This window comes from Seriola lalandi, unplaced genomic scaffold (genome assembly GCF_002814215.2).
Source record: "Seriola lalandi dorsalis isolate HSWRI2012SDOR001 ecotype SW California unplaced genomic scaffold, Sedor1 jcf7180002054779, whole genome shotgun sequence".
Lineage (NCBI taxonomy): Eukaryota > Metazoa > Chordata > Actinopteri > Carangiformes > Carangidae > Seriola > Seriola lalandi.
Window position 1 is genome coordinate 28,370 of NW_019525332.1, and position 14,045 is coordinate 42,414.

Genomic DNA, 14,045 nt, shown 5'->3' on the forward strand with positions numbered 1-14,045 from the left:
CCCCCTCCCTCCATCCCTCCTTCCTGTTTCACAAAAATCAAACTCACATTGAAAAGGGACGACTCGGTGATCCTCTTTATTTGGAGCGCATTCAGTCCTCATCATTCGAACCTTTTTTATGTTACACTTTTATGGTAACCTCTTGTATTTATTGGTGTTATTATTTTTTTTTCCTTTTTATTTAATTGCGTTTTTTGACTATTGGAAGCCTCTGTGTGTGTTTAAAAAAAAAAAAAAAAAAAAAAAAAAAACACAGTTTGTCAGCGTTTTTCAGGAGCACTGGTGCTAGTTTTAAAAAAGAAAAAAGATAAAAAGTCAAAGCCGTGCAGTGACCGTCAAGTGCTGTAGGAGTCCATGTGATCTTGATCTAGAACACAGAAATAATAACTGTATATTCTCTATTTTTATTTTTGCATTTTCTTCCCTCACCATGTTTGATTTCTTTCTGAGTGGACACTTTCCCGCCTGCATTTCAAGTAGTTTTTAGAGAGAAGAAGAAGAAAAAGATTGGTTTGGAACGACTATAACCCCTTTTTGTTTTGAGTTCTAACTTTTTGTTTCCATGCATATATATGTAATGCTTACTATACACTTTTATAAACTATGTTTTGATAATTCATTTCTTAACAGAAAAACTTGTCCATATACTATAACCCTTACTGCTGAGTACTGAAAATAAATAGCTGAAAAAAAACCCACAGCTGAGCTCAGTGTTTTCAATCCGTTCTCCTTCAACAGCTTCAGCACAGTGTTCTCAGGTTCCTCTCTCAGTGCTCACTTTATTAGGTACACCTGTACGGTTTAGTGCAGTCTACCTTTAACAAACCTCTGCTGTTCAGATGCTTCAGTCTGTGGTTCGGCTGAGACGAAGAGTTCAAGTCAAATCGTCTCTAACGTCTCAGATTTTATGTTTTTTATCAGCTAAAATTTAATCTCTGGGTTTTTGTGTCTCCTTGGATTTTTTTTATTTAAGTTTTTACTATTTTCTTACATTTTCTCATTAAGAGTCACAATTATTATAATTATTATACTTTTTATACACAGAGCACTTTGTTTGAAGACGTTACTGATGCAGCCAAACTGTTGAATGATCAATGAAGAGCGGCTCAGAGCCTCCTCTCTTCTGATTGGCTGAGAGGCTCCGAGGTTCCTCAGTTCTGACCTCCAGAGAGAAGCCTGAGAGACGAGATGGTTTTTATATCTTCTTATGGATCAACACTTCAAATAAAACACAGAAGAAGAAGAAACATGGAGCTTTAAACATCAACTAAATGAGGAAAACCAAACCGGGACCAGGACTCTGAGACCTACAGCTGGACCGCAGAGGCGGGACAGTGGGTTTAGTCCTCCAGGTCTCAGTCAGTCGTGATCACACTGACAGCTCCTCACGTGAAAACCATTGATCTCAGATCAGGAAAAGCTGCTGGTCTCAGATCAGAATCTAGTTTGTGCTGTAGGTAAGTTTGTGACAGTTCAGGTAAATTCAGGAGGTTGATGTGTCACTGATGTCGGTCTCAGAAAGTTTTCAGACTCGGAACGGAAACTGAAATCTCTCGTTTACTAAAGTCTTCAGACCTTTAATCCAGTTCTTTGACGACCCCCCACTTCCAGCTTCAGTCTTGGTTCCTACAAGCTCAGAACCTGGATCTGATCAGATCCTCTCAGACTCCATCAGACTGGATGTGAACTGTCTTCTTCAGGTCTCTCCACAGATGGTCTCTGGGGTTCAGGTTCTTTGTCTGGGACTCAGAGACGGGTCCTGAAGAATGACCAGTGTCGTCTTGGCTGTTTGCTTCTGGACTCTGGATCGGGTTTCTCTCTGTGTTTGACGTCATTCATCCTTCATCAGTTCTGACCTGTCTCCCTGACCTTGTCTGGTCTGAGTTCAGCTGGTCTCAGCTCTAAACCTGTGCTGTAACAGTTACATGTTACAGAGCAGTTTCCATGGTAACAGCACTAGCAGAAAACTGAAACTGAGAAAACGTTTTACCTAACGTAATTCATTAAAACTTTTTGACATAAACTAAATTTACTACATTTATTTAGAACCAATTAAAACTGATCAATTATTGGAAAATGATCAGCAAGGAAATGGTTAATAGGCTAAAATATTGTTATGCTTCTAATACAATTATTTCATTTTTATAAGATATTCTGCAGCTTTTTAGATTTAATTTAATGTCATTTAATATAATTCAATTTAACAATTTCTTAGTGCTAATTGTTTAAAAAGACTTTATGATCTGCAGTTACACCGATGTTCCACATGATGGTGTTTTAAAAGATGGTTCTCAGAGGCCTTTGAGTGACGTTTCGGCAACTTGTGGTAATAAATAAAATCAGGTTTCACGGTAATAAAATAGATCTAGTTTTTCTCCACCAGAACTGTATGGAGATCAAATTTAAAAACACCAGTTTTTCCAGATTTTATTTGTGGCAACATCAGGATCTCAGGAGGTTTGGGTGAACAGGACTCCTGAGCTCAGTGCTGTAGCCCTCACTCTGCAGAAGACTATGACCATGTGCTCAACAGGGGCGGAGCCAGACATTGTAAACATTCGGAGCCCAAACTTGCCGAAAATGAAGCCACCATGTTTTGCATCAACACTCAGCTGGTTGTCGGCAAACTGTGGATGGCAGGTCCATCACAGACTGTAAATAAAGATGGCCGTCACCTCTGTGATGTCACCAACAGGTTTCTGAAGCTCAGAGTGTGCTGCTCAGAGTGAGCTGCACAGCCGTTGCCATCTTGGCAGTGTCTGACTCCGCCCCCTAACTCCCATCTTATCCAAAAATGGTCAAAGAGGAGGGGCGTGTCAGTTATAAATTTATGACAAACATACACTCACCCACCTGTCATTCAAAGAGGCCACGCCCTCAATCCTCCGTAACTTTAATCCTTAATAAAATATAAACAGGTGAGTTATATAAACAGGTGAGTTATATTAACAGGTGAGTTATATAAACAGGTGTCATGAAGGAGGAAATTATCTCTAGAGACCAAAACAGTTTTTGTACCAGGCTGTAAACATGTTTATTTCTGCTGTAAAGTTGGACATTTTAACATGGGAGTCTATGGGGACTGACTCACTGTTGGAGCCAGACTCTAGTGGTCGTTAGAGGAACTGCAGGTTTATGTTTGTTCAACACGTCGTCGTCTCATGTGGAATTGAAGTGAATTTATAAGCTCAAAACTTAACTTAACTTGTTTTTGTTTTATCCAGGATGTTTTGACAATAATCTGCAAACAGAAAAGTTCAGTCTGTTGAACGTTCATCGTTCTTTAGATGATGAAGTTTGTTGGTTGTTTGTCGAGTTCAGGGAAAGTGGTGAATCGTTGTTTTGGGTTTTAACGGGAAGTGACTGTGTCATTAGCAGGAAACAGCTGATTAAAAGTTATTAAAGTATTATTCAGCTGTTCAGTTTCCTTCTAGCTCAGTAGCAGATGTTGGTCCTGGACCTGGTTCCAGACTGTTTAATGCGTCTGTATCTCTTGAAATCAAGGACCAAAACTGGACCAGGTCCTGGTTTTCCATCTCACAACTGTACTTGACTAGAAAACATCCCCTGACACATGAAAAACAGCGTCTGACCCTTTATGAAACCTGAGGTGGAAATAAAACCCTCAGTCAAGCAGCTCAGATCCTTGAACAGACCTGGTCTCAGGAGAACCAGAGGTTAATCTGTGTGAAGTTACGCGCTCATTAACGCTCACTCAGTAACCAGCTGATGTCTGTTTTATTGTGAAAAGGAACAGGAAACCCCTCAGACCTCCTGAGACACCGAATGCTTTAACAGACTCCTCCTAGTGAATTCCTCAGATCCACATCGTACAGTTTATGTTCAGTCTCATCTTAAGATGTTTGATATATTACGAAGCTTTTGAGTTTCCGTTGGAGAAACTTCCGTGGTAGAACGATGAATTTTAATGTTCAGCGATGAAACAGGAAGTTGTTACAACTCCAGCACACGTTTCCACCCTGCCAGAACTTTATATGTTGAATAAGAGCCTAAACACGTCCACATGATGATATTCAGTTATAATCACAGCGCCCCCCTGTGGCGACACTTTGATGTGCTCCTTGTAGCAGGTTGACCACGCCCACCTCAAACTGGCTCAGAAAATGCTTCAGACTTTGATGATGCTTCAGTGTGAAAACTGAGTTTTCGTCGAACGGCGTGTTTCAATGTTTCGCCATAAAATAGGAAGTTGTTATAACTATAACACACATCGTCCGGTCTGCTCCAAACCTCACGTTTGATGACTGTCCCACACTGAGGACATCTGCATGCTAATAAGAAGTCGTAGTTACAGCGCCACCTACTGAAAATAAGGAAGTAATCCTTGAATGACAATCTTCATTTGATTTACATGACGTTTTTTACACTTAATAACAGGAACATAATGTTGTATGTCGGTGGCGCCCTGAGGTTCGCGACAGGGCGAGGGTCCTCATAACGCTGCTTGTAGCTTTAATTTTAACATTATGACTTTATGTTTCTGTGCCTGTAATTTAGGATGTGGTTGTTATTAACACCTTTTCTTTTAATTACATAACATGAATCTTTAATTCCAACATGTTTTCTTGTGATTTAGAATCTTTATGTTTTCTGGATCTTTTGATGATGAAAGTGTGAAACAGATTTTGTGATTACTGATGATCATTTTCCTGTAATTACATTGTTAACGTAACTTAAACGTACAGATCTCTTTATTATGAAACTATGAAAAATATTAATCATTATCATTTTATTTTTATTGAAAAGTTCCTTATAATTATCACAGTTTTTTTCAAGATCTGGTGAGAAGATCATTTTTATCTTAACTAAAATAATTAGGTTGATGTTATAATTGATCTAATTATGTGGTAATGATGATATAATATTCATATAATAATATTAATAATAATAATAATAATAAAAGCGTCGATTTTTAAAGCCCCTTTCAAGGTACTCAAAGCTGCTTTACAGAGAAAGAAACACAAAGTAAATAAGTAAAACAAATAAATGAAAAGAGGACGAGACAAGCTGAGGACGTCGGTGATGGAGGAGACTGGAGGAGGTGAGGCAGCTAGAGGTCAGAGGTCATGGTGAACAGGTGGGTTTTCAGCAGGTTTCAGTCCAGAGATCAGGTGTGACTCTGTTCCAGGAGGGTGGGGGCTGGTGTCGGGGGTGGAGGGCAGACCCGTGTCAGAGGTCTGTAATTTCTGGGACGGGGTGTAGGGCTGGAGGAGGTCACACAGGTACTGGGGGGCGAGACCATGGAGGGATTTGTAGCTGAGGGAGAGGATTTTGTACTGGATGTGGGCTTTGACCGGGAGCAGTGAAGTCGGATGAGGGTGGGGGTGAAGTGCTGCAGCTGAGTTCTGGACATACTGGACTCCATACAGTGATCCAGACGGGCGGTGACGAAGGCGTGGATGAGGGTCTCTGCTACAGCGTCAGAGAGTGACGGCTGGAGTCGAGAGATGATCCTGAGGTGGAAGAAAGCGGATTTGTTGATGGACTTGATGCCTGGAAAGAGAGAGTGGAGTCCAGGATGACGCCCAGGGGACGGGGAGATGGAGCAGCCGTCGATGTCCAGAAGTAGATGTTGATCTCCAACCGTCCGGAGCAGGGCCTTGGGATGATGATGATGATGATGATGATGATGATGATGATGATGATGATAATCGCTTTTATCTTACAGATCTGCTGATTATTCAGGTTTTTTTCTTGTATTTATCAAATACTTTTGTTTTTGTCTTAAACCCAGATTTTATAATTAATAATGTGGAGCTTGTGATTATAAATGATGTGTCCTGTAATTATTGACGACTCTTGTCATTTTGAGATGAGTCTCGAATCTTTTCTTGCAGTTTTATGATGCAGATCTTTTTGTTGTGACACATGAGCCTCGTCTGTTTTTGTCATTTCATTATCAGACTTTTATTGTAGTTTTGAGACTCTGGTCCTCCGCAGAGGTCTTGAGCTGTGTGGGAGGGGTTCAGGTGGTGGACCTGAGACATCATGTGGGACATTGGGTCTGAGTGGCCTGGACTTCAGAGATCTGCAGGTTTCAGGAGGAGCTGTGGATTTAGACTTCACTGTCATTAATGTGGATTCACAGCAGCTCCTCAGGTCTTTGGGGTCCAGGGTCCCTGCTTGAACTAAAACCCTCCTGTCTCTTTCTCCTCTCAGATCTCAGTCCGGTGAGTTCGCCCAGCAGCTCCAGGAGCTTCGTCTGCAGCCAGTGTGGTCGTTCTTACCGCCACGCCAGCTCCCTGCTCAACCACAAGAACAGCCACAAGACCGGGACCTACTTCTGCAACTCCTGCCAGAAGGAGTTCCCCAACCTCATGTCCCTCAAGAACCACCGGCGGATCCACACCGAGCCCAAGCGCTACCAGTGCCCTGACTGCGGCAAGTCCTTCCGGGTGTCCACGGCGCTCGTCTGCCACCGCCGCATCCACACCAAGGAGAAGCCGTTCTCCTGCCAGCAGTGCGACAAGCGCTTCTCGTCCCGGTCCAACCTGAGGCACCACATGAAGGTGCACTGGAGAGGTCCGCCGCTGTCCAGAGGGACGTCTTCCGCCTTCCTCACCGTCTCCTCCAGACCCTTCTAGACCTCCTGAGCCGGTCTGGACCAGCAGCCCGGACCACGTCTACAGAGTGGTTCTGGTCTGTGGAGGTTCAGGGTTTGAGTCTTATCAGCAGCTGAAGACCTGGAATTTAACCACGAGTTCAAAGAAATTTATACATGAAACACTTTGAAAAACATCTGGATTTATGTGGTTTGAGGTTTTGTTGTAAAAAAGTCATTGGTGTCAATTCAAGAAAAAAAAGATTTTAATTTTTCTAACATGTTTTTAAAGATCATTTTCTTTTAAAACATTTAAAAACATTTTTCTATTTCTATTTTAAAAATAAATATATAATTACATCTTTTCACCGAGATCGTTCTGTTTCCGAAATGATTTGTCGGCCCACTTGCAATAACGTTACGGCCCAGCAGTGGGCCACAGTCCACAGGTTGAACCACTGCTTTACAGCACAAGTAAATTATTATTGTTTCATATGTAAAACATGAACATATTTCATAATTGGAAGAGACTGTTAGCAACATGTAGGAGTCTTAGTAAAATATCTATCTATCTATCGATCTATCTATCTATCTATCTATCGATCTATCTATCTATCTATCTATCGATCTATTTATCTATCTATCTATCTATCTATCGATCTATCACATACATTTAGACAGATGGTTTTCAAAGTCAAATATTTGAGATTATTCAAACTTCAGACTGAACAGAAGTTTTTAATAGTGATTAGTTTTTGGCTTTTCGCTGCTTCCATACGACTCAAACATGACGAACCTGTCCTCCCTTCAGACCACGTTCACCTGGAAACTACAGCTCTCTCCTCATGGACTCATGAACACGATGTTGCTGACGTTAGAGTCTTTGAGTTCAGCAGGTCACTTCCTGTGTTTTTATTAGCTGGTGCCAAATGAACCTGTTTGTATCCACTGACGTTCACTGGTTCCCTGGACGCTGACTCTGGGTCTGTCTGTGGGGAAACCAGCAAGCACAGGTGGATTATGGGTCTTGTATTCTTTCCATGGACGGCACACTGCTCAGACCTTCTTCCTCCACGTGGTCTTATAATCACGCCTCTCTTTGACTTTCAGCTCTGATCTCACACACGTGAAGTCGACAGGAAACTCAGACCGCGTCTTCTTCTGGGGTTTTGTATTTGTACAGGTGAGCGGGAAAACTGTGAGAGTGAGCTGCACCTTCCTCTGAAGGAGCGACCTGTGGAGGTGTAGAAACTTTTCCTTTCCGGATATGAAGGTGTGTCGACACCACAGAGGGACATTAATGGACGACTACAGTCGCAGGATGCCCGGGTCTTCATGGAGAGCTTTACGTTGACAGGATGTGGAGCCTGGCCTCCCTTCAGTATCATCTCTGGGTTCATGATGAACATCCACACGTTTCTGTTGCTCTTCAAGAAGCTCATTTCTGCCACTTGGAAAAAAACTTTTCTTTTTCTTCTTATGTTTTGATGTAATTTTAACACATTCAAGAAACATAATCTCTTTCTCTTTTTCATAATTCAGACTAAATCTAAAAGATGAGAACGTTCCTCAGAGGAACAAGATACTGAGTGAAAGACTTTATTGTTACTTATGATTTATTTTAATCACTTATGAAATACTGTCTTAGTTATGAAACTTAAGTTTTGTTAAAATAGAGAATGTTTTTAAACACTAACTGTAATAATTATGAGAAACTAAAGTATAAGACACTGAGTGATGCTGTCTAATAACTCTAATAAATATTCTCATAACTATTAGATACTTTTTCATAATTAAGATTAAATCTTAATTAAGATTAAATCTTAATTATGTGATAGTAAGTCAAAATATGACTTAGTAACTAAAAAAAAAAGAAACAAGGAAGTGGCAGGAAGTGGCTTTCATACTCACCTGCTCCACAAGATGGCCGCCCAGACTCCCCGCTGACGTCATGCGTCTCTTTGTTTCTCTCTCTGACTTCATGTTCGGGAGCCATTTTGTCTCTGGAGAAACTCAAACCAACAGACTTCAGGTTGATTTTACAGCAGCCTGCAGACCAGCAACATCCTCTTCTTCTTCTTCATCACTTTATATCTGTGTAATCACTGTTTCTGGGCACCTGTATTTTCTGACTCACGTATGTAGATAGTTTAAAGGGTCGTGGTACGAACTAAAGAGAAGTAGAATTTTAAAAAGTGATGATGTGATGATTGTGTATCCTCGGCTTTCAGCTGGTCACAACCTGCAGCTGCTTTCACTTCCTGGACGAGCCACAGACATTTACTTTTATAAACTTTATTAACGTAGTAACATATTAATAACAAATTGGGGGGGGGGGGATTTCTCCTCTTTAAAGAATCGCAGCTTTGTGGATCAACCAAGAAGAGAAAAACAACTGCAGTCACTGTGACAGCCATTTTGTGTCCCTTCCTCAAGCCTATATTTCAACAGCTGCAACAAAACAAAGGAATTGGAAACATTTTCTCATATTTGTGACTTTATTTAATTCCATAATTCCATAATCTGTCTTGTAATTATGAGATTGATTTGTTGTAATTATGAAATCTCTCTCATTAATCATGGGATTCTGTAATTCTCACAATTATGAGAAAACGTTCTCAGGGTGAGAATATTAGTTTAATAATCATGAAATCTACATCTGGTGAGTGTGAAAAGATGCTTTCATAAGTATGAAAATGTTTTTTAATATTATAACTATTACAATCTTCTCATGAGATTCATATCTTGTAATTAAGAGAATGTTTTCTTGTAATTACTAGAAACATAGTTATGAGAAAATCAAAAACAAACAAACAAAAACAATAATAATAATATTAGAATAAATAAAAATAATAATAATCTCAATCTATTAATAATAAATAATAATCTCATAAGCAAATGAGAATATTTTGTTGTAATGATGAGATCTTTTCTCATTATTGTGAGATCCAGAAACTAAATCTCTTATAATTATCAGAAAACTGTGAGACACATCTGTGAAAATGTTTTTTCATAATCATTTCAGATTTCTTACTTACAGAAATCCAGCTGTGAACATGAGAACGTTTGCTCGAGACTATGAGAATATTTTCTCATAATTATGTGAAACAGAAATTAAAGATCTGATAATTACAAGAAAAACTATATAATACAACATAATTATAGGGTCTTTACTTTTCTTGTCATTTAATTGTAACTTTCTGTGAGATCTGGAGAAAATACAGATTTTTATGACAATGTTTTCTCATAATCTTCAGAACTATGAGAATGAAAAAAAAGGAATCATAATTATCAGAAAAAACTAAACTATCTCACAAAAATCAATTTAATTTCTTGTAATTATGGGAGTATGGCAAGAGATCTATATTATTAGTTTGAGAGACATTCTCATAGTTATGAGAATGAAAAAACTTGATCATATTAGTGATCAAAACTTTCTCGTGATTTTTTGAAGTGAAAGTTCCTGATGCAGTAACAAGTAAAAAGTTGTTTGCCTTCGTGCTGTTGCAGCTGTGACACAACACTCACCTGGACAAAAGGTGTTTTTCATCAGAAAAATGTAAATTTATCAGCATTATGTTGAACAAGCTTTATTTCAGCTGGGGATGCAAAATGGTGCAGTAGGAAGCAACTAGTAGAAACATAGCAGTAGACTGTTGGTGCTGTTTGGTTAGATGATGTATCGTCATTGTACCTCTGTATCATAACCTCTGTATGACCTTTTGTATACAAACTGTAGAATGCCTTTATTTCTATCTAAACAGACCCATGTTAACCAGATGTGAAGTTATCCAGGTTTGATGAAGCAGCTGTTGGTGAGAAATGGTTGGAAAATGTCACAAAATGGAAAAAGTCAGGATCCAACATCATAAAAAAGTAACACTTCACATTGACATTTTCTTCTTAGTGATGTGTATGTTTTTGTTTCTGTGTATTTAACACGACTGAACATTCCCAGGATAATTCAAATAAGATACCGCAGATACTGTAGTTTATTTTGACTCACACCCCAAATACTCAAATGTGGATTAAAATAGTCCCAAATGCTTTATATATTTCCTCTTGTTTGTTTGATAAAAGCTACAGTGAGCAGCTGATTTAGGGAATTAATACGTCTTTTTAATTAAACTATATATTTGTGAGGAGTTTTTAAAAGATTCATTTCATACAAACGTCTGAGAGGCTTGTGTTACACAGGTAGTAAAGGTCATACCATGTGCTCAGCTCACTGTTGATCCCAACAGTGCACACCTGAGTTCCCTCATGTCCTCATTCAGGTAAAAGTGTTCAGTCAGAACTCTGCAGGGTCCTAGTGCCCTGGAGCTGCCGCATGAACTACACAGTGTGACTTGACCTGGATGAGGTTTACACAGGTTGGTTTTAGTTTTAATTCTTTAAAGAGTAAAACTTTTCACTGACTGTATTTCCTCTGTGATTGTGGGGGGAACCACAAAGAACAGAGAGATATTTTCTTTGATTTTCTTCAGCTTGTATGATGATGACTCGATCACTGTTTGACAAAGACAAGAAGGAAAGCCTGTGATGTTCAGCTGCTGTGTGAAGGTTTGTGACGCTGCTATGAGGGTTTCTGTCTGTCTCTGCTCTCTGTGCTTCTCTCACTTTCTTCTGCGTCTGTGTTTTTATAAATAAATCCTGTTTCTACACCGTCTCCCGCTCTGAGTCGGCTCAGTTCATGGAGCGAATTAAAGGATGAGTCCACTGTATTTCACTGTCTGGTCTGACAGAGACTCTAAAAGGAAGTGAGAAGGCTCAAGAAAGTCAGCTGATCAATGAAACTCAGTTCTATATGACATATATACTAATCTTTACAGTATGTGGCATTTGATATTCAAGTGTCACTTCTGTAACTGTGGCTAACAAATATGCTCTGAGAAAAAAATCTGAAATCAAAACAGAGAATTTTATATTTTGGCAACACGTACACATGCTATTCAGATCTGCTAGGTACTTTAGCTTAGCAGTTAGCGCTAGCCCCTCTCTCTCTCTCTCTCTCTCTCTCTCTTTTGGTGTAAACACATAAAGACTTATGTACACACATACATATATACATATATATATATATATATATATATATACACACAACCACACTGAAATGACAGCTGACAGCAGGAGAGAGGGCAACAGATACTCAGGTATGACAGGGACAACGTGACTGGCTGGTTGAGATTGTGGCTTGATCTGATTGGTTGCCGAACCCCTGAAGTCAGCTGGAACAAGGAGTGAGGTGAGAGAGGGAGAAACAAGAGAACTGTGAATGGAAGTGGAACAGGTGCCTTATTATACTATTTCATTTTTATGTCTTACTATACTATGACGTTTTTAGCCTTAATATACTATGACTTTTATGTCTTTTTATACCTTACTATACTCTGACTTTTTATAACTACACTGTAAAAGAAAAATCGTAAAAAAAAAAAAACAGTCAAATGACTGGCAGCAGCAGCTGTCAAACAAAAACCGTAAAATTAAAGTAAAATTTCCTAATTCAAATAAAGTGTAAAAACAATACATTTACAGAAAATTTCATTAATATTTCTACAGAGAAAAACTGTTATTTTACAGATTTTCCCTAAATGATTCTGATCAAACTCCTTCAATAAAGTGACGCCACTAAAGTTTCTGCAGAGAAACTTTTTCCTAATAATAAAAATAAGTGTCAATCAATGAAATATTAACACAAGCTTGTTATTGTAAAGTAAACCTTTTGTTTTGGAAGACAAAGTAAAAAATACTGTGTAAAACTTTTTTACAAAAAAAATTTAAAATTTTAAAATTAAAATCATCTCAAACTTCGACTTGCAGTATTTGTGTCAAGATTGAATCTTTAAGTGTAAAGTAATGTTAAAACCTGTAGAAGCACAATCTAAATACAATATTTACTGATTCAGATTCAGATCAATTTTCTTACATTTCTCATAAAATATAATAAACTGAAGAAATGCAAATTAAACAGTTAAGTCTCTGTATGTCGTCTTTCAACTAAAGTGGGGTTGGAAACTTAATTACAAATAACATACGCACCACTATTGACTTTATAACACTTTTATAAAATATATTCAGATAAATTTACAATATCAACCAATTATTCACAAATAGTTCTTCAGAGCCGCGGGATGATCTGAAGAACTAAAACTGGCATTTCTTTATTTATTAATTATTATTATCATCCCCATATAAGATGTTTTACCCTCCTCTTCCCCTTTTAAAAATGTGCCGCAGTAACACGTTTACTCAGAGTACATCACCTTTCATCACCAGCAGTGAGGGACCGTTTACGTGCTGACGTCACTGCAGCGTCTCCTCGCCAGTCTCTGGAGTTTCTGTTACCGGTAGAGTTTATTGCTGCTCTATCTGAACACAGTTAATGTTGCTGTTTTCTTCATTACAGTGACTAACTACCTGCTGTACATTTACACCCACAGATCCCTGAGTCTCTGGAACATGGGGAACAATGAGGAACTGGATGATGCCGGCGATGGGAACCATGAGCGGGAGGCTGGAGACAACAGTCCAGACCAAGCAGCAGCTGCGCGGGAGACTTCTGCTCCTCACTGTGTTTCCTGGTCCTCTCTGTCTGAGTGAACAAGTGTGTACAAGACAGTTTCACTTCACTCATTCACCTCTCATCAGTTGGTTTCAGCTTTAAACCAGCTGACAACATTAACACATACTAGCAACACACAGTAAAATTAGCTTCTTCTACATTGAATAAAATGCTGTTATAGCTAGCGCGCTAATCGCGGTTAGCTTTTGACTTTAACACGTTAATGAGGTGTTTTCAGTTCATCAGCTCCAACATGTTGTTTACAGGTAAATGTCTTGTTCTGTGTTCAGTTGTTCTCAAAGAAACTCAGAGGAGTCGGTGGTTCAGTTTTTTCTTTCCGGTAAGTTCATTTTGTTTTAAGCCTTTTTCTTTGCTAGCCAAAATTAGCCTCCCTGTTAATATCACGGTTCAGGTGAAGATGCACCTTGCTAACCAAGCTAGCCAGCTAGTGCTAGCGTTAGCTGATAATCTGTGTCACCCTGGGTTAGCCCGTGGAGGTGTTCAGTCAAAGCCCAATAAAAAGGTGAATTTAATCAACGTTAATCTAATGACGTTTGGTTTGTGTTTCTCCACGTGACCCAGTTTAATTGATCTGCGTTAGTGTAATGCGCAGCGTTAATGTCAGTTAATACATTGTCCACCAAGACGTCGCGATAGTTCAAGTTAAGATAACGTGACGTTTACAAAATGTGTAGACAGATATTTGTCTTATAGAAGATTGTTCATTTAATATTCAAACCAGTCCTCAACTGAAGCAGACATTCATGCACCTATCCTGACAGCTGATCGATATTTGTGATTAACTGTGATCCACCGCATCTTAACTCAAGTGTTTGTGTTTTATCGTCATTTGAAGGTTTCCACACTGTGAAAACTGAGTGATCTGTGCCAACAGAAGGAGGAGCTCATGTACAGAGC

General features: G+C 39.0%; 1 protein-coding gene and 1 long non-coding RNA gene across 2 annotated transcripts in view; both read left to right on the plus strand.

Annotated features, from left to right (window-relative positions):
• LOC111669179 (uncharacterized) overlaps window positions 1-11,231 on the plus strand; it is a 29,072-nt gene extending 17,841 nt beyond the window's left edge. Inside the window, exon 5 of the mRNA XM_023425443.2 lies at window positions 6,181-11,231. Within this exon, the coding sequence (XP_023281211.1) occupies window positions 6,181-6,605 (425 nt within the window). The 3' untranslated portion in view covers window positions 6,606-11,231. The remainder of the gene's footprint in view (window positions 1-6,180) is intronic.
• Window positions 11,232-12,663: 1,432 nt separating this feature from the next.
• On the plus strand, window positions 12,664-14,039 carry LOC147818002 (uncharacterized). The gene is made up of 3 exons (XR_015438406.1): window positions 12,664-12,912; window positions 13,006-13,169; window positions 13,418-14,039. It is a non-coding gene; the product is annotated as an uncharacterized LOC147818002 (long non-coding RNA).
• The last annotated feature ends 6 nt before the right edge of the window (window positions 14,040-14,045 follow it).